Consider the following 22,780-nt stretch of genomic DNA (forward strand, 5'->3'; position numbering starts at 1 on the left):
GTAGCATGGAAGAAGCCAATAGTTATCTCAGGCAGGGGCTCGCCCCTGAGGGATAGACCTGTCCCAGACGAGCCAGGGAGCAGGATGGCCAGATGCAGCATCTTGACTGACCCCTCACACCTATAGAGGGCCCTTTGCCTCTACGCCCCGTAGGCCACCCTCATCTCCCAAATCCAGCAGACGTTAGAACCAGTGTTGTCTGATAATGTCTTTTTATTTAAGCACAAAATTGAAATACAACATATACATTTGTACATGGAGAAAAAAAATACTAAAAAGGAATTTACAAAACCTTGGTCACTGTCATTAAAATATCATTCAGTGGCTCTGGAGTGGAGTAGGCTGGCAGCCTCTGGGTTGACCAGCTTTTTGAGAAGTCCCCTCAGTCCCTGAACCCATTCCTACAGCCTCTGGAGGATATATGGTGCAGGTGTTAACTGTGGACTCCTAGGTGCCCATCACAGTGACACACGTCCTAAGGAATCCCCAGAACCAGTGGAGGAAGGTGACCTAGACTCTACTCCTACTCAAGGTATAGGAGAACACTAAAGGATGAGTCTGGACTGATTGGCCCAGCCCTTCCTGAGAGTCACACAAACTAGATATTGCTGATGTAGGGGGCAGAGTGGGCAGAATCAGAGGCCAAGGCAGAGCACAGCTGACCCCTAGAAGAGGAAATCAAAACGGATGCAACCCACACCAGGACAGACTCCCCACTCCCAGAAGACTGCTAAAGCATGGGCAGGACAACTTGGGGTTGTCCTCTGTCCCTCCCCATCCCCCAAACCAACCAACCCCAATGCACATTCAGTAAGTCTAAACAGGGAAGGGCTCAGGGAGGGCTCCTGATGGCCAAGGATGCTGCGAACACAGGAAAGCGCAAGGGGGCCGAAAGGCCTATGATTCTATTTGCAGGAAACATGAGATAGGGGAGGCTGAGGAAAGCAGGCCAGAGACCTGTCCAGAGTGATCTAGGGAACAGAGCTGTCCACCAGCCCAAACCACAGCTCATCTTAAGGGGAACTCTTGAGCCTTGGCCAGTGTGGCTCAGTTGGTTAGAATGTGGTCCTCCTGTAAACCCAAAGATCTTGGTTTTGATTCCCGGTCAAGGCACGTGCCTAGGTTGCAGGTTCAGTCCATGGTCAGGGTGCACGTGATAGGCAACACATTGATGTTTCTCTCTCACATCAATGTTTCTTCCCCCCTCTCTAAAACCAATAAGCATGTCCTCTAGTGAGGATTAAAAAAATAATAAAGAATAAAGGGGAGACCCTTGTGGAGTCATCCCATGCTAGCAGGAAGGGAAGACAGAACTGTGGAAGCCACAGGCTGGTTCTGTGGGTTGATTCTGGCCGGGCTGCTTGGGGAGGAGTAGGGCTCAGGGCCCTGGCAGAAATACAACTCCAGCTGGGGTGGGCCCAGGTTGGCCAGTTATCCCATGTGTGTACATGTGTGCATGTGTATGTGCATGAAGGGGAAAGACAACTTCAGTTCCACTGCTTCCAGGGAGACAAAAGAATCCTATCAAACCACCATCAGAGGACAAAAGACAGCTTTGATTTTTTTTCTTTTCTCTTGTGCAAAAAAGTCCCTATCCCTCCCTCCCCTTCGGTGGAAGGGAGAGCTGGTTGATGAGGAAGGAGGAAGAGCCATGGCAAGACCCTCCCTGGGTCTGTGCTGGGCGTAAGTACTGCTCAAGGCACCCATGGAAAGTGCAGCTCAGAAGGCACGCAAGAGAAAAGGCGGGGGCAGAGGGAGGAGAGTCAGGAGGACTAATTCCCCTGGAAGGCTCCTTGGGCAGCAGATGATGCAGCACTTCGGAAGGTCCTGTTGCTGAAGATGCCCTGGGAAAATTCCTCTTGGGCCTGCTGGAAGCTGGCCCCCGTCCGGCGGTACAGGGAGTGCACCTGGGAAAAATGCTGTGGTGAGGGAGACCCACCCTGTGGGCCCACAAGTAACCCAAGCCTGTCTGACCACCCCCCACCTGGCCGAGCCTTGGAGAAAGCCACTGGACCTTCAGGGATTCAGGAGGCCCAACTGCTGTGGTGAACATCCCCATGGTGAAAGCAGGAGAGAGGTGCCTGCTTCCTCGGGTTTGCTGCTGGCCCAGCACCCACCACTCACCCGCTTCAGGAGGAAGAGTGACAGCACGGCACAGAGGGTGAAGAAACCAGCCACCACCATCATGATGATCGACACAGCCAAGTTGTGCTTCAGGATTGACAGGGCTGCAATCCAACCACTACAAAGGGAGGAGGAGGCCAGAGAGGGTATAGTGGGAGTGGGTCCCAGAGATCATGGGGATGAGGGGCTCTTCTCCAAATGGCTGCTGTATGCTGACCACTGCCTAGGCCAATAGGTCCCACAGAGCCCACATGGACTCTCTGGGCCATGTGAGGTCTGGAAGGGATGTGGCTGCTGCCCTCACAGTCAGGACTAGCCCTAGGTAGGGCCTTTTTCTGCTGTTTTGGGGGCTGGGGAGACATGGAAAGCCTGGCTCCTCACTCCTGAGGGCCCAGACTCTGGAAAGGAGAACTACTGGCCCACCCACTGCATTCATCCTGTCACCTCTCCTCCTCCCACTGGGGCCCATCAGTTGGTCATATCTCCTTCCTGAGCTTTAGCTTCTTCATCTATAAAAGGAGATATCCTCATACTTCATGAGTTAAAAAGTTACAACATAGTTGTCAAAATAGTGTAGTACTGGTGCGAGGACAGATATATATGCTATATAGATCAACAGAATAGACTCAGAAGTCCAGAAACAGCCCTACCCCTAGCTGGTGTGGCTCAGTGGATTGAGTACTGGCCTGCGAACCAAAGGGTCGCTGGTTCGATTCCCAGTGTAGGGCCCATGCCTGGGTTGCAGGCCAGGTCCCCAGGAGGGGGCGCGCAAGATGCAACCACACATTGATGTTTCTCTCCCTCTTTTTCTTCTTCCCTTCCTCTCTCCAAAAATAATAAAAAAATCTTAAAAAAAAAAAATTTAGCCCTGGCTGGTATGGCTCAGTGGATTGAGTACTGGCCTGCGAACCAAAGGGTCACTGGCTCGATTCCCAGTCACGGCACATGCCTGGGGTGCAGGCCAGGTCCCCAGTACAGGTGCATGAGAAGCAACCACACATTGATGTTTCTCTCCTTCTCTTTCTCCCTCCCTTCCCCTCTGTCTAAAAATAAGTTAATTAATTAAATAAAATCTTAAAAAAAAAGTCCAGAAACAAACCCACACATCTGTCATCAACTGATTTTCACAAGTCTGCCAAGAACACTGAATGGGGAAGGATGGTCTCTTCAATAATGGTGATGGGACAATTGGATATCTACAGGCAAAACAATTAAGTTGGACCCTTACTTCAACCATATGCAGAAATTAATTCAAAATGGGTAAGTGACCTAATGGTAACTCAAACAATAACATTCTTACAAGAGAACAGAGGCAGCTCTTCATGACCTTGGATTGGCAATGGTTCTTAAATATGACATCCAAAGCACAATAAAAGAAAGATAAATTGGACCTTATCAAAATTAAAAACTCTAGCCCTGGCTGGTGTGGTTCAGTGATTGAGCATTGGCCTGCAAACTGGAAGGTTGCTGATTCAATTCCTGGTCATGGCACATGCCTGGGTTTTGGGCCAGGTCCCAGTTGAGGGTGTGTGAGAGGCAAACAGTTGATGTTTCTCTCTCTCTCTCTCTTTCTCCCTCCCTCCTCTCCCTCTCTATAAAAATAAATAAAATCTACCAAAAAAAAAAAAAATTAAACGTTCTAGTATATCAAAGGACACTATCAAGAATGGAAAAATAGAATAAAGTCATAAATTACATATCTGATAAGAAGCTAGTATCCAAAATATATAAAGAACTAAATGACAAAAAGACCATCCAATTAGCAAAGACCTTAAATAGACATTTCTCCAAATAAGATATACAAATGGCTAACAAACACATAAAGGATGACTAATCAGGAAATGGCAGTCAAAAACCACAATGAGGTATCATGCTTCTAGGTCGGCTATAATAGAAAAAGGAGAGTGGAAAATAAATGTTGGCAAGGATGTGGAGAAACTGGAACGCTCATACACTGCTATTTAGAATGTAAAATGGCCACTGTGGGAAACAATTTGGTAATTCCTCAATAAATTACACACAGAATTACCATGTGACCCAGCAATTCCAGTTGAGATAAAAACCTCAAAGAAACAAAAACAGGTACTCAAAAACTTGTGCAGAAATGTTTGTAGCAGCACTATTCACAACAGCAAAAGGGTGGAAACAACCCAAATCCCTATCACCAGTAAGTGGATGAACAAAATGCAACATATCCAAACAATGAACTACTACTTGGCCATAAAAAGAAATGATGTACTGCTCCATGTTAAAACATGAACCTGGAGGACATCATGCTTAGTTAAAGAAGACAGACAAATCCAGAGACACAGAAAGCAGTTTAATGATTGCCAGGGGCTCAGAGAAGGAGGGTATAAGGAGTGACTGCTTACTAGGTATGGAGTTTCCTTCTGGGGTGATAACAATGTCCTGGAACTTTCCCTGACCAGTGTGGCTCAGTTGGTTGGGCATTGTCCTACAATATGAAACGTCTCCAGTTCAATTCCCAGTCAGGGCACACACCTGGGTTGTGGGTTCAGTACCTGGTCACAGTGTGTACAAAAGGCAACTAACTAAGTTTCTCTTTCACATCGATGTTTCTTCTCTCTCTCTCTCTTTTAAAGATTTTATTTATTTTTAGAGAGAGGGGAAGGAAGGGAGTAAGAGAAGGAGAGAAACATCAATGTGCGGTTGCTTCTTGCGCACCCCCTGCTGGGGACCTGGCCTGAAACCTAGGCATGTGCCCTGCCTGGGAATCGAACCAGTGACCCTTTGGTTCGCAGGCTGGCACTCAATCCACTGAGCCACACCAGCCAGGGCCACATCAATGTTTCTCTCCCTCTCCCTCACTTCCCCTGTCTCTAAAAATAAATAAATAAAATCTTTTTAAAAAATGCTGGAACTAGATAGTATTAGTGATTCCCCAAAACTGAGAATATACAAAATGCCATTGAACTGTATACTTTAAAATGGTTTCAGAGATACATAAAATGATATATTTTATTTTAGGTGTATCTTACAATCAAAAGGGAGTGCTATGAGGTGAGATGAGAAAGGCATTGGGAGTCTAGAGGCTGCAAAGTTCATCCAGGTAGGCAGAGGTAGGGCAGTGAGGGGCAGAGCCAGGACCGGAAATCAAGCTTTCGGACATCTCGTCCAGGGAGCAAACAGCAGTTATTAATCATTGCCTTTTTACCAAGATCTCACTTACGGTAATGAGTAATGAAATTGGGTCACCAAAGAGAAAAGGGGCCAGATTATAAACAATAAGATGAAAAAGAAGAAGGGTAGTGGAGGGCAGGGTGCACTTGGCTCTGGGTTAGGGGTAAGTCAGCCCCCTCCCTACTGCTCTGGACTTGCCAGCTCCACTGGAGAGATGGGACCAAAACAGCACATCCCTTACAGGCTCAGGCTTTTAGCCAAGTGCCAGCCTGACCTTTCTGTAATGTTCCCTGTGCAGTGAGACAGAAAGGAAAACATCAGCTATCAGCTTTTCTTTCTGAGACTAATTTTGAGTGGAGGACTACAGCACCCAGGAAGCTCAGCCAACTGTATGCTCAAAGGAGCTCATCCAGGAGAGGCTAGGATTCCATCTCTTGAGGTTACAGGGTCTCCAGACAGTCACAGCTCAGGAGCTGCAAAGACCAGGGCATCCATCAGCAGCTGCCCAAATGCAAGAGCGTTTGGCACCTGTGGAAGTAGCACCAGCTTCTCGAAGGGTGCGGCAGAAGGAAATGAAGAGTCTGCAATCCAGTGCAGGACACAGCCCAGGTAGCCTAAGGATTCAGGCCAAGTTCACCCACAACACCCCAAAAAGTAGTAAGCAAGGCAAGACAGGGAGTGGCTACTGGTGAAGAACTGAAGGCAGATCCAAGCTGGCCCAAGTTAACACTCTCTGCCATGGTGGGAGACGGGCCAACTGTAGGGGCTCTCAGGGGCCTGCAAACAGGGCGAGAGAGGCTGAGCCAAGCCTCCAAAGCATAGTTTCCTCTGTACTGCTCCAGCTCTCACCTGTCCCCCAGGCTAGGGATGCCGATCAACTGGATGACATAGATCCCTATTTGACAAAAAAATACAAAGAAGAACACGAAGAAGCTGAAAGAGTTGTCGGACCTGTGGAAAGAGGGGGGAAACCAGGAGTCACAAGAGGGTCTAGGACTCATTCTTCAGCATTTTTCACACGGTCTGACATTCCTCCTTACTAGAAGCCAGTAGGCAGGACTGGAGAGCAGACAGAGTACCAGAGGACCAGGCACACTGTCTGCAAGGACACACACAGAGATACAACGCCCCCACCCCCTCCGCCCATATCCAAAAAGGGCTTGCCTTTTTCACTGCCTTCCAATTTAAGGGGTCAATGCTTGACCCCTTTCTCAAAGAGCGAATAAAGTTGCTTGCCCAAAGGACAGTATAAAGAGCTTAACAGTCCATTTCCTGGAGTACTTATGTGCATTTCATAATAGAAAAGAAAATCTAAGTCAAAGGTATAAATCTTTAATAATTAAACTGTAGGCCTGAGTGGCAGAAAAGGTATTTGGGGAGTAGAAAACACTAGACAAAACTGGTGTTTTGAGTACCTCCATTTCCATGTACTTGAAGGCTAGAGTACAGGGAGGGTTCAGGTCCTACCTGCTGAGTGCTGGGGTGGGAGGGGGGTGGGGGCAGGTTCTTCCACTGCCCTGCTCCCTGTTCCTGGGGCCGACTGGGCTCCCAGCTCTGAAAGCATCAGCTCTGAGGCACAATTCCAAAACCCTAGGATCCATTAAAGTCCACAGTATCTATTCTAGGTCAACAGGTCAAATGCTGGCACTCAGCAATGCCCTACAGTTACTTGGGAGGCAGGGGGAGGGGCATAAGCAAACATGCAGAGATAAGCCATTCAGAGTGTATCTCAGAGCCTGACTATCACAGAAGCATACTCTAGAGCAGCGATTGTCAACTTTTTTCATCTCATGGCACATGTAAACTATTTACTAAAATTCTGCAGCATGCCAAAAAAATATATTTGTCAATCTGACCAAAAAATAGGTGTAATTTTGATTCATTCACACCAGGCAGTTATTGTTGTGTTGGCTGTTGTCATTTCTAATTTGACAATCTAAAGTAAAAGAGGTGAGCACCCCTGACTCAATAGTCAGGTACTGCATGTTTTAAAAATTCTTGTGGCACATTAGTTGAAAATTGCTGCCCTAGAGCCTTGGAAGGGAACGAAGAAGTCCCCTCCCTCTCCCCAGTGACTGAAATCCTCCTGTACCAAACAGACTGGGTGCCGTGGAAGGGCAAGTAAGGCTCCTGCTCCCTCTCTAGATCTCTAGATCTGTCCTGGTCAAGGGACAAGGCCCAGAGCAGACCTCAGGTACAACTGAGGAAAATGGCTCCTGATACCTACCAACTCTGGCTGTGGGAGGGAATGGGAAGTGAATTTCCCACAATTCTATTCTGCTCCGACTGGAATGGAGCCTCAGGGGTCATGGCCCTAGACCTGCTACCTGGGATGCCAGCTAAACACTCCCCCATTGCCCCAGCCACACTCACCTGAAGGCCTTATAGATGGGTCGGTACCAACAAAGGAAGGCACAGGGGGTGAAGATCACAAACCACAGGATCGAGAGGCCAAAGTCTACTCCCTTGCTGCTGTCAACTAAGAACCAGGCCAGGCAGGCAAGTAGGTTCAGAAACAGGGTCACTGAATGCACTGTGGAGGGGGGAGACAGACGTGGGCTGGTGCCAAAGTGGCTGAAGGGCTCCTGGACACGGCAAACCACCCCCTGGAGAGGAGATGAGGTCCATGCTGTCAAGGCAGCTGCAGCAAGAGTAGAGGACCTCGATCTATACACAGGCAGGGCTAGTTCCCATCCTTGCTGTTCTGGGACCTCACAACCAGGGACCAAACCAAGCTCCTAAGAGGTGGTGACACAGCCCAGGTATCTGAGGGGTGGTGGTGGAAAGGGTGCAGACCCAGGAACTGATCCTTGGGGAATGGAGTCTTTCTCTAAGCAACTCTTTTCCCTAGCCCTGGATGGCCCACAGGGGAGCAACAGGGAGTCTTTTATCCTCACCCCGAAGCCCAGGGGTATGTAGGGAGGGGAGGGCTTCACCTAAGAAAGACCTTTTAGAACAGTGAGCTCCACAAGGACTCAGAAACCTTCTAGATACATGGTATGGACCGGCCCTTGAGAGGAGGTTCCCAGGACAAAGAGCAGACTTCAGAGGGCCAATTTTGTGGGCAAAAGGTCCCATTGCAGTCTGGCCAGCACTGAGGAAGGCTGGAGACCAACAGGGAGGAGCAGCCAGAGCATAGATAGGGCTCTCAAGACACAGCCCATTTTAGCCTTGAGCCCAGAGGGGCTGGACTCACACATCCAGAGGTAGTAGAGCATCTTGCATATGCGCTGGTAGTCAGCAGGAATCTCTGTGGAGAAGTCCTGATAGAAGCAGGGCTTGACAGGGCACCACAAGGGCAGGGGTGGCCAATTGTTCTCTCTCACTGTAGAGAAAGAGATGATGAGACAAGGCCCAGCTTCAGCAGCAGCACAGCGCAGTGCACATGCCGGCCCAGTTTATGGGCCAAACCAGGGCTCCCAGAAGGGCACCAGCAAGCAAGGTCTTCAAGGGTATAGAGTGGGAAGGGAAAAGGATGATAGGACATAAACACACACAAACTCAGTCCAAGATAATGGACTCCAAATGCTTTGGGGAACCCAGAGCTAAACAGCTTAAGTGATTATTTTTTGAACAGCCTATAACCAAGGAATTATGGGAGCAGTGCCCCAGCTCTATCTTCTTTAGAACTGGAAAGGAGTGCAGAAATAATCCATATCCATTAAGATTACATGATAGGCCCTGGCTGGTATGGCTCAGTGGATTGAGCGCCGAACTGCAAACCAAAGGGTCGCTGGTTCGATTCCCAGTTGGGGCACATGCCTGAGTTGCAGGCCAGGTTCCCAGTAGGGGGTGCTCAAGAGGCAACCACACATTGATGTTTCTCTCCCTCTCTCTCCAAAAAATAAATAAGTATTTAAAAAAAAAAAGATTACACGATAGGTCTGACTTCCACCTTACTGCTCTCCCCAGGAGTAACACCATTCTAAGATGATCAAGAGCTAAGCAAAGACCTGAGGCTGCCCTAGGAACAAGCAAGCTGAGGGAACCCTCCTGTACCAGGCCTGGTAACCCAGGGCTCCATGCAGCCTCCCTTACCATGTAAGTTGGCCACAGAGTTCTGCAGCTCCCGCTCCTTGCGTTCCAGCTCGGCTGCCTTCCTGTCCAGTTCTTCCTGCTGCCGCAGCAGGCTTGCCTGGGCTGCAGAGGCCACAGCCTGGAGCGAAAAGGGGAAGTGGGAAGCAGTGAACACGAGAGACAGAGGGACAGTGCTGGCCTGACGGGAAGTCACAGGGCCTGTGCCCCATGCAGGGAGCGCCAACTGGGAGTCCCAGAGGAAGTTCCCACCCCCAGTGTCTTGGGCACCTGAGACCATCACAGAGAGGCCGCGGTGACCTGTCCCCTACTGCCCTTACAACACCTCTGGCCCCCTCACCAATACAGGGTTCCCCTCTCCCTTTCATTCTGAAGCTTGAGATAGAACCACCCCGCAAGGCTGTAGTCCAGGCCAAGTTCAGTTATACTGACCTTTGGGGTGTCAGCAAGGGCAAAAGGCCTCACAAGAAACTGTCCTGTAGCCAGAAACCCAGAGGCCCAAGCCTCGATGGAAGAGCCTAGAAGGGGTGTGTGTGAAGGGAAACAGTGCAAACCTGCTAGAGTAAGTGGGCAGGAGAGACGCTTGGGCCATACTGTGTGTACCTGGAGCCTGAGGAATGTACACTGAAGCACCCTCCCCTGCTCCTCACCTGACGTCCACCTGAACTGTAGCTGGCTATATCCCAGGATAGCCCCTCAGGGCTGGCCCAGCCCTGCCCTGCTTGGCTTTCATGGCATGCGGAGCCCAAGCTTTGTCCCCTCTCCAGACAGAGTAGTGTCTCCAAGTGAGGCATCTACGGGACTCTATGTGAAGCTTAGCAGAGTTGGGGCCAGAGTTCCAGCCCATGCCCTGCCCCTGCTGGGTGCTACAGCTGTTGGGGCCCAGTTCCTCCTGAAGGCCACAGTCCTTTTTAGGGAGCAAATATCAAACTTCTCATCTCATAGGATGATAAGCCAGGCATAAGTGTATATACATATGTGTGTTCTCTCTCCCCCAAAATGAGTTCTCCAAAGAGCTAAAGCTACCTTCAGTGGGTAAATTTTAGGCACTAGGCAGCAGGACCAGAATTGACCTCAGTGAGGGTCTTAGCCTATTTCCCCAAGCCTCTGACTTCAATTGAGCAGGACCCAGGATGACATCACCCTGCTGAGCAAGTAAGTCCCCTCTGCCTCACAGGATTCTAGGGCCATGTGTGGGCCCCAGAGTCACAAGGTTCCAGGGTCCCATGCAGGGGAAGCACTTTCAGAGGAAGTCTGTCCAGACAACGGGAGCAGCTTGCGACCAGTAGAGCTCAAAGCCCAGCTTGGGCCGGGCCGAAGGAACTTTGCCTTCACTCCTGCTCACCTATACTTTGCCTACCTTCGGAAGTTTTCGTATGTAGCTGTCTCTGAGAATACTATTTCCTCCTAGTAGCACCTGCCTCTCTGAGAGGTCACTCACTGCCAGGAATCTGGTAGGCAGGAACTTGCTGGCCTGTCTAAGCAGGAGCTGCAACATACAACTCCACTGTGGGTCATGCTCACCAGGGGCAGTGCAGAGCGTGGGGAAGAACAGCAAGGCAAGAGGGTGGAGAGTTGGGCACCAACCAGACAAGAGTTACAGTATTTGGTGAAGGGACAAAGGCAGGAATACATGAGGTTAGAAGAAAAAAGATAGATTCTGGACCCTGAGTAAGAGAGAACAAGTCAAAGGCCTCAGGAGGATCTAGAATGGCATGATGGGCAACGCTCTTGTCTGAAGATATCCAGGACTCTAGCTTGGTGGGTGGGGCTTATTTTTTGGTGTTGGCAGTGGCATGTGGGGTAGGGAGTGAAGGTATAGGTGAGCAGTCTCTCCATATGCAAGTGACCAACTCCAAAGATATTATTATGAGGGCCCCTGAAGAGAAGCCAGGGAATAAGGCCTTTTGCCCACCCCTCCATCTCAGGACTCAGCTACTAGTCTAGGTGCAGTACTTCCCTTTCTGGCAAGGAGAGGCAAAGGGGATCTTTGTCAACAGTACCTGGGGGGTTGGCTGGGCAGGCTCCACTGAGGGTTGGAGAACTGCTGGCTGCGAGGGCCCGGGGAGCTGGGTGACGGGAACCGTTGTTGCTGCATTTGTCTGAGTGGGAGAATCAAAGGAGTGAGGAGAGTAGGACTCCACCAGCTGACCATGTAGGAGCAAACCACAGGAGGGTAAGTGATGTGCCCTTACCTGTGAGGAGTACTCCCCTGGGCCTCCCTCTGTAGCTTCTCGGCCAGCAAGCCTCAGGCCCTGGGCACTGTGATGCCTAACCCAGCACTCCTGGCCTTTCTGGACTCAGAGCTCCTGGCGCTGCCCTGCCCTCTTCAGGGAGGGGCCCAGGTCACGGATCCCAAGGGGAGATTTGGTGTCTACCTAATCTTACCCCCATCCCCCACATTCATGTTAAGACTGTCCCTTCGAGGACTGCAGCTTCTCAGAGAACTGTGTCTTGCTAAGGCTCCTTGCTCCAGAGACCCTGGCACCAGCCAGAGGACCTAGGCACTCAGAAAGAAGGCATGCTCACCAACCTCTGAGAAGGGGTTGAATTCAGCCAGGCCACCTTGTGAGGCATGGGTCAGCTGGGTCACAGACGGGTCCTGAAAAGGTGAAAAAGAGCCATTAGATGCTGAGGAAGAGAACTTTAATAAGGAAGGGACATCACCGTCTGAGGGCTAGCAGGTAACCCCAGGGAGGCTTGGCTGAAGTGAGGCTGCTGATGGCCCTCCCCAAAGAGCCTCTTCTGAAGGCTTCAATGCCCAGCCCCTGCCACAGAGCTGCAATCCTTTTCCTTTTCTGGAAAAGGAGGGGTTCAGCCCAGATGATTTCCCAGAAGAGATACAAAGCAAGTTTTACACTTTGAGGCCTGGGAATCAATACTGCACATGTTCTTGCTAGTACCCTTTATAGATTTGTTAACAGTTCATAGTATTTAATTCCAGGGAGTGGGTTTTTTTGGCCAGAGTGGCGGTGAATGGGTGGATACTTTTCACTTTATAGCTTTCCTGTACTGTTTTTCTTTTCTTTTTTTTTTAATCCGCAACCGAGGACATGCTTATTGATTTTGAGAGAGAGGAGAAGGGAGAAAGAAAGAGAGGGAGAGAAACATCCATGTGAGAGAAAAACATCAATTGGTTGCCTCCCATATGCATCCTCACCAGGGATCAAACCCACAACCTAGGCATGTGCCCTGACTGGGAATCAAACCTGAGACTGGTTTACAGGACAACATTGCAACCAACTGAGCCACACTGACCGGGGATCTGTACTGTTTTATTATTTATTGTTTTATTCCTCTTAGTTTTTTAAAGGACAGTTCGAGTTGTAAAACAAAAACATGCTACTGGGTGCCAGTGCTAATTTGATTAAATCAGGTACACTTACTGGGAATAAAAACATAAAGGACTCAGATAAAAATCCAGAAAAGTGTTTTTTGGTTGTTTTTTCCCCTCCTAGATTCTTTTTTTTTTTTTATTTTATTTATTTTTAGAGAGAGAGGAAGGGAGGACTTGAGAGGAAGAGAAACATCAATATAAGAGAGGAACATCAACTGTTGTCCTCTTGTACACGTTCGGACCAGGAACCGAACCTGCAACCCAGGTATGTGCCTGACGACCTTTCACTCTTTCACTGAGCCACACCGATCACGGCTCTTTTCCTAGATTCTTTAAAAAAACAAATACAAAAATGTCCTCAGACCACAGCTTGTCCTAAGTTTTTAATCTTCCCTTTCCTATCTGATCTCTGCTAAAGCCAGCCCTGCTGGCCTAGGGCCTGCACAACGCTCCCTGCCTCACTCCTCACCCAAGCAGCCTTCCTGCTGGCCTGAGGCCAGTCTGTCTTCATCCTGCCCCTCACCAAGCAGAGCTCCTTATACATCCCCGCTTCCCCACAAATACAGGTATAGGCTCAGGTGTAGCGCAACAGCAATGCCTGTGCTCTGAGAGAAATGGCTATGAAGGGTAAAAAGACTGCCACTGGACTCGGCCAAGGCCCCTGTTACAGGCCTCACCTAGGCTTCCCTGTCTGCACACCTCACTATCCCGCACTATTCATCCAGATGCTCCTGTCCTTCTGGCCCAGCCTCACCTCCACCAGGAAGCCTCCATAGGTTTGATTTTTAAACACAATGTTAACATTAAATAGACCCCCAGGGTGCCCTCTCAATTTTTCTATATGGAAATGGACACTCACCATGGTGCAGTACTTGTCCAAGGTCTCAAGATGGGAGCTGGCTCTATATTCTAAACATCTATAGAGCTCAGGGTCACACTGAAGATGTGTTCTAACCTTTTCACACATAACGAGTCTCTTCTTCCTACCTGAGCCACTGGTTCCTCGAGGGCAAGAATCTGTCCAAGCTGCCCCAGGGCCTAACCCAGACCTGGGCACATAGCCCCAACTCCCTCTTGTTGGGCCTCACCCTCGCACTTACACTGGAATCCTCTGCAAAGACTTAAGGTGGCTCTGTCCTTCTTGTTGGACACCATCCCTGCCTGGTGGCTCCTACAACTTGGACATAGTGACAAGCTGAGGTTCAGGAGGCCACCTAGAGGTGGAAAAACTGACCTTGAGGTTATTTGTTTTGCCTGAATGATGAGCAGATTTCTCTCAGAATTAGTGGGCTGACTTCCTGCAAGAAAGATCTGGGGCTCAGTATCTGCTCTCCTTCCAGAGTCAGCAGACACCAAGCCACAGCGGAGTGAGGGAGCTGAAGTCACTGAAATCAGATCCACCATCCAAGGAACTGGTTACTCAAGTCTGACTCACTACAGGACAGAGGACAGAGGGGCGGCTCTGGTAGCAGTTTCAGGTACTGGCATACACAACTGTCAGAGGTACACATTTAATAAGAAACCTCCACTCCCATGAAGAGTCCCTTACTAATGTCAGCCAGAAGAGGATTCTAGGGGGCTAGGGGCTGCCTGCACTATCCACATCAATTCCTCTTCCTTTTTCTAAAATCTTAAAGACACCAGGCTCACCATTAACAAAACCTGTCTCCACTAGCAGGCTGTAAACTCTGCAGCCAGGCATCTAGTTCATACTCCAGCTTCCTAGCTCTTGGTGAAGGGTCTGTGCAGAGCAGAAGCTCAGGTAATGTCTGAGAATAAGTGCTGCATATGCTGTAGGCCCTCTGCTTTCTCTAGGAGGCACTTCCTAAATGCTAGGGTATAGAGAAGGAGGCACCTGCGTCACAGTGGTGGCCTCCGGGCCCAGAAGCACCTTGCCTGGGAAAAGGAGCCTGGAATGCTCTGGGAGACATGGATACTTCCCACGTGAGGAAATCTGGGCTCTTTCTGAAAGATGTGGGTGGCTTCAGGAGAAGCTGAAACCTGAGGATAGAGGAAGCGGGGAGGAGAGACTGAGGAACGGAGCTGACACTTACTGAGTGTCTACTATATGCCAGGCTTACCACACCAGGATATTATTATGAAATTCTAGTCACCCCAGAACTGGCCACTGTGTCAAGTCATCCGAAAAGAAGGTTCTACCAGCCTTTTTCAATCTGGTTCTTTGAGAGAATAAAGCCCCAATACCCTAAGGCATCCACTGTGTGCAATGACTTGACTTCTCTCCTGTGGCAGATGGAATTGAACCATTCTGCTTATATTCCACCCTTGACAGAATGGAGAAAATGGTCACTCCAATCATGGTTTCTATGACCTGTGGCTCAGCTGAGGAGCCCTGGCTAAGAAAAGCTACACCCCTCCTTTTCATTGTACCTCACGACCACCTTGTGAGGGAGGAGTATTTGTAGTACACAGCTGGAGGAAGCCTCCACTCAAAGGGGAAGCATCCAAGATCGCAGGAGTAGTAGCTGAACCCAACTCTGAATCTAAGTCGATGTCCTCAGAGATACAAGTGGTAAATAGGAGAGGGAAAGGCCCAGGTCTGCCTTGTTCAACAGTGCACCCCCAAAGCCTGGTACAGCACCTGACAATTAGAAGGTGCTCCATTAACATGTGGCCAAATAAATGAATCCTGCTCTGGAAGAACACTGACGGGGGCACCATGAGTGACTGGGACAACTGCTTCTGCTCATTTCTTTATTCCTGGGCCTCAGAGAAATCCTTCTTGGGGAACACCCTTTGTAGGACACATGCGGAGAGGCTCGCGAATAAGGACCACACGCACTGGCCTGAATGAGGACTCAGCTTTTACTCCGAGTCACAGATAAGAAGCCAACAGCAGTAATCTTCTTTCTTACTCAGCATGCATCAACTAATTCATAAGGGGGTTAAGCAGTTGTTTAAAAGGATAATGAGAGCTAAGTTCACCTACAAAGAAGTAACCTAAAACCTCCTCAGTGCCAAAGGCTCCAAACTGGCTAATGCCTTTTACTGAATTTATAATAAATGAAACACTGTGAACTCAGTTATTTCAACTCAGTTAACAGCCACAAATAGTGGGAGGGACACACCAAGACAAACAAAACAATAGCTCTTGCCCTTCTAGAGTCCACAATCTGGTAGCTGAGACATGTGCACAAGAACCCCACGTGGAATGTGGACAAGGGAGGAGAAGGGAAGTCCGGGCAGGACTTTGAGGAAGGCAGGGTTCCAAATAGGAGGGGGGAAGGTGAGCAAAGGCCAAGTGAGTAAGTCCCACCACAGCTCTGGGGCAGGGGAACACTTTCATGTCACTGGGGTGTGAGGGATCCAAGAGAAAACGGAAAGTTAGACACAAGCTCTGCCAGGAAGAAGCCTTGAAAAACACACTTGTTTTCACTGGTTTGGCGATGTCTTTCTATGCGTTTCACAGGTCCTGCTGTGCGCTAGCTCTCTATGACTTTTCCTTGTTTACCCATCCTACACTCCACCCAAGCTCCCAGTGTGGGGTTTATACCTGGCTCCAAATGAACATTAAATAAACACCTCATAGGCTAAAAAAACTCAAGCCATTTTCCCTGGGAGACATATAGTTACCAATCCTTTAGAAGCTCTGTGAAGTCCTATTTGCTTTGGAGGCTGTGTGTCACAGAACAAGAAAGGATAACCATCCACAAATAGTCTGGCTGGGTCCCAAGTGCACAGGGAACCACAGTTAACTTTGGTACTCTTTGACTCAAAATCTAAGAATTCATCCTAAGAATATATGACAAAAAACACATAAAAATCTGTATCTGCAAAGACATTTATTGCACCAATATTTACAAGAGGAGGGGAAAAAGCAGGAAACAACTTAAATATCTTGTGACCATAAGCACCAGTATGTTTTGGTGCATATTCCCTCAATGGCCTAAGTAGCCATTAAAAACTGCAGGTATAAACATAGGGCAGCAATACAGAAAAGGCTTTTTTACATGCATATATTTTGTTCAAAGTACTCATGAAAAGAGACTGGCAAAGCCCTGGCTTTTGTGGCTCAGTGGACTAAGCACCAGCCTGTGAACCACAGGGTTGCCAGTTCAATTCATGGTCTGGGCACATGCCTGGGTTGCAGGCCTGATCCCCAGTGGGGATCACGTGAGAGGCAACCACACACTGATGTTTCTCTCCCTCTCCTTCCCCCTCCTTTTCCCTCTGTCTAAAAATAAATAAAATCCAGCAAAAAAAAAAAAAACCACTGGCAGAAAAATGCATCAAAATAACAACAGTTGCAAAAGATTGGCAGAATATGGATGATTTATTTTGTTTTCCCAAATTTTCTATAACATCATTACTATCTTATCTTTACTTTGAAAAGACATAGACATATTTTTAAAAAGAGCCTGAATACCCATCACATGGGTCAGGTGCACTCTTGGGCCTCCGTCCCTGCCATGGCAGTGATGCACGGATCACCCAGGCAGTAAATCTGAGGCATCTGCACTGGCCTCAAGAACCCCATGACCTGGCACAGCACCCCTCTCAACAGTCCATTCTCAAACTGAGCCACTTACCACTGTCTTCCACCCCTGTCTGTTGACTCCCTGTACAAGCCATTACACATGAAGCACAGGGCAAGGGCGCCAAGGAAAAGCATTGGTTTCTGCCTGCAGGAAGCAAATAGTACAGAGCACAAAACAGAAACCAAGGCAAACAGAGACAGCACATGGTCAGTGTTACAGGTGGTGCGGGCAGATGCAAGGGGGTCACAGGAGGGAGGGGCTAAGCTATCTGAGAGGTCAAGAAAGGCTTTACTGAGGTGGAATCTCAGATGGATCTTCAGAGATAATGAAAGAAATTTAGCAGGCACTTAGGGGGAAAGGCAAAAATAGCACTTGCAAAGACTCTGCAACTTTAAAAACAGCTTGCACGTGTTCAGGGAACAGGAGAAGGATCTGGGGGCTGTGGAGCAGGGTGTGTAATGAGAGCAACCAGGAGCACCAGGAAACCAACCTGAAAAAGGGGTAGGGCCAGAATGCAGGAGTTTACACCTTACCCTATGGGCAATGGAGGACTAGAGATTGTGAGCAGGGGTCGATCACTGTGATCGTCTCCACCAGCAGAGGGGAGAACGCAATGCCAGGGTAAGAAGGATGCCAGGAAGACTGGCTGGGATAAACAGTTCAGTGAGTGATAGTGAAGACTGAACTAAGGTATGGAAGCTGGGGAGGGAAGGAATAGATTCCAGAGAACGTCTTCAGGTAAATACCACAGGCTCAGCTACTCTCTGGGTTCGTAGGGGTATGGCAATACTACAGGGCAAGAAGCGGGGAGGGGTGGGGAAGGGAAAGGAAGGAGTTGAGTTGCCAGCTTGGGTGACTGGGGAACAAAGCCATCAGTGAACATAATAAATGATCATAAAACAAGAGGAACAGTGTTTTCGGGAGTGGGTGTGTGAAGGCCGAGAGAGGATCTGAGAACACACTGGGTCAGCCTGGAGATACACGCAGAACATATCTGGCTGGAATGGTTGACTATGTCCAGGTGACAGCTGAATACTGGTTTGAAGCTCAGAAGAAAGGTGAGGGCTAGAGTTCTAGATGTGGGATCGTTGTTAGGTGAATGCTATCCTGAAACTATGTATATGGAAGATATTACTCAAGGACAGAACTCCATGACACCACTAAATATATGAGATAAATTTCTTTTCCTGAGACAATGCTCTTGTTCCACAGCAAAGTTCTATCAGGTCCACCTAGTGGTTTTGAGAATTCCCAAAGTTAGAGTCAAGCTGGAGCCTACCCTCTCTGGGAAGTGGCAAAGCCATCAATGTCTGTGCAGGACACTTCATATAACTTTACTCACACCCAAAGCAAGTATGGACCACTGTTTTCTCCTTCTGCAAGAGAAACACTTTAAATCTTTGGAAAGCAGCCACAGCACTGAGATTATCTTTTAACTGCAAAGAGGCAACATATGAAAGTGACATAGTGTGATTTGGAAACTCATGAAGACCTAAGCAGAGGTGCCCAACACCGTGGGCCACATGTGGCTATGAATGGAGCCCAGTACAAAGTCGTAAATTTATTTAAAACCTTTTTTTTGCCCTGGCTGGTGTGACTCAGTGGATTGAGCGCCAGCCTGGGAACCAAAGGGTCACAGGTTCAATTCCCAGTCAGGGCACATGCCCGGGTAGCACGTCAAGTCCCCAGTAGGGGGTGCACAAGGGGCAACCACACATTGATGTTTCTCTCTCTTTCTCCCTCCCTTCCCCTCTCTCTAAAAACAAATAAAATCTTTTAAAAAAAGAAAACAAACCTTTTTTTTGTTCATCAGTTTTCATTAGTGTTTGTGTATTTAATGCATGGCGCAAGACAACTCTTCTTTTTCCAGTATGGCTCAGAGATGCCGAAAGGTTGAACACCCCTGAAAGGCTTCCTCTGTTCAGCACCACCAGCTGGCGCACTGCGCCGCGGCCCCCCCCCCCCCCCCGTGAAATCAATGCTGGCCACAGGGCTAAGCAGGCAGAAATGCTGAGGAGGAAAGCAACACTGCTTAAAAACCTGGGTAAAAAAAGCAACCTGGGTAACCTGCTTGGTAGCAGACTGCTGAAAAATCAAATGAACAATACAACACCTACCATTTTAGCCCTCTAACTCCTCATTACCTGATAAGACTGAGAAATTTTTAGGCGCAGGCACGCTGGCATCAGTCCAAAGCAGGACCTGCATCCCCAGAGAGTATAGGGCAGATGTACATCATTAATAGAGGGTTTAGGGAGTGCCAGTGGTGGTTGTGAAATCAGCAACACTTGGCTTGCAGTTTCCTGCTTCCTCCTAGAAGTCTGGTAAAACTTCTGTTGCACTCTTGTGACAACTTTCCTTTCACAGCTCTTACTTTGCAGGAGGTTTTCTAATCCCAATTATAACTGTATGCAAGGAACAGGTCATTAAAGCCCATGCCCACAGTGTGGGGCAGGAGTGGCTATGGGGAGTGGGTAAGGAAGTCAACTTAAAAGTGCACTGAGAGTTTCATGGGATATTACTACAGTTAGCAGAAAAAGGATTGCATGGTTTAATAACTCTGAGAAATGCTGGGTCAAATAAAGTTGAGTAAATGTCTACTGTAAGATTTTTCAGAGCCTTTAACAAATTAACAAGCTGTATCAATCTTCAAGACAAATGGAGTAATTAGTGATTCTCAAACTTATTTGACCACAGAACTCTGAGCACCTTTCAGGACTGGTATTATTCAGAACACACACCGCTTTAAAGTGCTGTCTTAAAAAGCATAATACCACCTGTATTATTCCAACTCCACACACTGGGGATAAAATAGTTTAGCTAATACTAATCTGTTACTCTCACCCCACCAGTACTCTCCTTTTAAGAATGGTGGCAGTAGTGATGATGTAACATTGTTTCCTTAGCTGGCCTAAATAGCCCCAAAGCAGAGCTTCAAAAATCTTTTAAACAGCACTATTCTAATAATCAGACCCAGGTTTGGGCCTTTCCTGCTGCAAATTAGCCAGTGACTCTGGCATGTTACATCCTCACTGGGTTCTTGGTTTTCTCATCTCTAAACTGAAGGGGTTAGAATAAATTTCTGAGGATATTCCCAGATCTAGTAGCCCACCATGGACTCTGAACACTAAGTTTATTTTCATAACCCACCACTGAGTGATGGAAAAAAGGACTGTTCTGAGGGCTGGCTAAGTGTGACAGTTTCTGAGCCTATCACCTCTCTTCTGAGCTCTGTGCCAACACCCTGGGTAAATGAAGCTGGGCTCACACCCAGTCACCCATAGGCTGCACCCTCCCAATGTTCCAGCCCTGGCAGTCGGAACCAGATACTACCATCACAAGGAGAGGAAGGGCAGCTCTCCAGGAGCTCAGGGGCGTCACTTCCCAAGTTCCTTCTTCCCACAAACTGTGTGCCAAGAGGAAAAACCCAGCCCAGAATGAGAAGAGTAGCAGTCAGCCAGCTCTCTTTTTTCCTACACAGGATTCCCCACCAGATGTTGCTCTTCACGGGCCCACAGCTGCTTCCTGTCCTGCCACATCCTGGGATTGCCTGATGGACAGACTGTCTTGCTTGAATGCAGAAGTTTCTTACCAAAGTTTGCACAATCATTTCTGGGGCTGGAGATGCAGTTTAAGACTTTCAAGCTACTATTAATACAGGGCTGAGCTCAGGCCAACTATCTTGCACACTGCTAGCACTGGGGACAAGTTCTCTGCATCTTTGAACAGCTGATTGCTTCTGTCAGATAGCAGCAGACATTTTATTCCTGATTCTGACAGGAAAAAAAAAAAGCAAATGATTGCACGGCACACACCAAAAGGCTACCAGATCCTTACTAAAACTCAAACTCCATTATTATATAGCTAAACAGTTATCAGAAGACACTACTAGATATTATACAGAAAATACTGACAATATTATACAGCGAAACAGTTACCAGAAGACACTGGCAGTTAAAATGCAAATATTCCTTCTTCACTCAACTAATAGAGATGACTGAATTACATTGAAAAAGAAAGAAAGAAAGAAAAAAAAAGGTCCTTGCAAAGGTCAAGAAGCTACAAGATACATTAAGATACAAGAATTCCCTGATGTTACAAAGAATGAGCTGCCAAAATTTGCCTTGAGGGCTCCCATTGGCTAAGCCACCTTGAGACCAAGAAAGAAGCATAAAATTTTCACTCTCCTGACAGCATGGAGTAATTCTTTTCTAGTTTCATTTGCCTTGGCTTTGACCCTTGAGAGGATTCTAGGAGGGAAAGCTCATGCTGTGAGTTGCGGGGAAGGACCCTTCCAAGGACGTCCCCACCACATGCAGGAAACTTTAAAGGTGCCAATGACTGAAGTCCAAGCAGGATGAGTTGGTGACATCCTGACAGCAGAAACCTTGGGGCTCATAAATCACAAATCAGCAGAACTGGTTTTGAGCATACATGAAATAAGAGGCATAGCATCTTGGGCCCTAACACGAGTCCCAGTTGTTCATCACAGAAAAGGAATACCCCTGTGCCCTTAGGTCAAAGGCAGAAAGGTTTTGGCTTTAAGAAGGAAAACTTTTGATCATTTGTTCAAAAGGTGAAGCCAGCTCATAGGTCAGCGCATCGCAACTACCCTGCCACCACATACAGGTCCATCAGGTCAACATTCCTTGTGTTTCAAGACCCTCAGAACTTCCTCGCTTTCCCCTCTCTAACCCGGGCCCTCCTATCTAGTCAACCTAGTCCATAGTAGACCCACAAACGAAGTGTGGAATTCTTATCAAGGCCATATTTCAGCTTCTCACCCACTCCCCAGTCTTCCTTTCCTGACAAATCTTGGGGCCCCTCCTATACCTTATACGCTAGTTTGGTTGCTGGGGGAAGCGGAACTGGATTGTCTTGGGAATTCCACAGTTCTCCGTCCCATTATGTTGCCGTCACCCTCTTCCTAACGAGACTCAAGTCAAGACTGCAGCGTTGTGGTAGCCATACTTCCCCCTCAGGTGAAGTCACGTCTGTCCCTGACGCTGGGGGAATCCTCAGTCGGCTCCAGCCCCCTTCCCCAACAATACCCGGTAAAAAGGGACTCGTCTGCTAAACTAGAGGGTCCCCCTCTTCCCAGACTACAGCGCCAAGCCCCTTTGGCCGGGCTACCTCCTGCTAGTCCCGCCTCTAAGACGCTATGATAGGCCAGCCCTCAGAGCCAGCTCTCCCATTGGGCAGCCAGCCCGTCCCTCCTACGCCACGTCTCCCGGCTCTCGCGAAAAAGGCCCCGGTGGCGGCCTTTGGTAATAGAGAATGCTGTGAGCTGAAACCTCTACCTGGAAGGGGTTTACGTCCATTGGGTCCGCGAAGGGGTTGGTCTCGAAGGCCGACATAGCGGTCGGGGGCCGATAAGCGAGCTCCGCGAGCGCCTCTGCCTTCGGGCACCGAGACCCAGCGGCTGTCCGGGTACACCCTCCGCTTCCGGGAGTGAGCCGCCGTACTGGCGCAGGCGCCGTGCCTTTCCCTAGAGGCGTGATCCCGCTCGTCACAGAGGTCCGCCACGCCCCCCTCACCACTATGTTGCAACCTCCCGAACGTGCTCAGCTTTCTTTCTCCTTCCTTGTACCTGTGCTTCTGAGGGTCTGGGCGGTATGAATGAATTGGGCAAGGGTGTCCAACC

The 22,780-nt window shown here is 48.6% G+C and overlaps 1 protein-coding gene across 3 annotated transcripts; it reads right to left on the reverse strand.

Annotated features, from left to right (window-relative positions):
• Window positions 1-203: 203 nt before the first annotated feature.
• On the reverse strand, window positions 204-22,596 carry SCAMP2 (secretory carrier membrane protein 2). 3 transcript variants are annotated; one of them, XM_054565319.1, is made up of 10 exons: window positions 22,437-22,596; window positions 11,834-11,902; window positions 11,304-11,402; window positions 10,661-10,789; window positions 9,304-9,421; window positions 8,462-8,590; window positions 7,639-7,798; window positions 6,115-6,216; window positions 2,125-2,242; window positions 204-1,907 (listed from the first exon to the last, which is right to left on the reverse strand). In XM_054565319.1, the coding sequence occupies exons 1-10, from the start codon at window positions 22,491-22,493 to the stop codon at window positions 1,773-1,775; spliced, it is 1,116 nt and encodes a 371-aa protein (XP_054421294.1). In that variant the 5' UTR covers window positions 22,494-22,596; the 3' UTR covers window positions 204-1,772. The 3 variants fall into 3 exon arrangements, with proteins under 3 accessions (XP_054421294.1, XP_054421279.1, XP_054421286.1); XM_054565304.1 differs by lacking the exon at window positions 10,661-10,789; XM_054565311.1 differs by lacking the exons at window positions 10,661-10,789; window positions 11,304-11,402.
• Between the last annotated feature and the right edge of the window lie 184 nt (window positions 22,597-22,780).

The sequence above is a fragment of the Pteronotus mesoamericanus genome, unplaced genomic scaffold (assembly GCF_021234165.1).
Source record: "Pteronotus mesoamericanus isolate MK-2021 breed Mesoamerican mustached bat unplaced genomic scaffold, CSHL_Meso_final contig_100, whole genome shotgun sequence".
Lineage (NCBI taxonomy): Eukaryota > Metazoa > Chordata > Mammalia > Chiroptera > Mormoopidae > Pteronotus > Pteronotus mesoamericanus.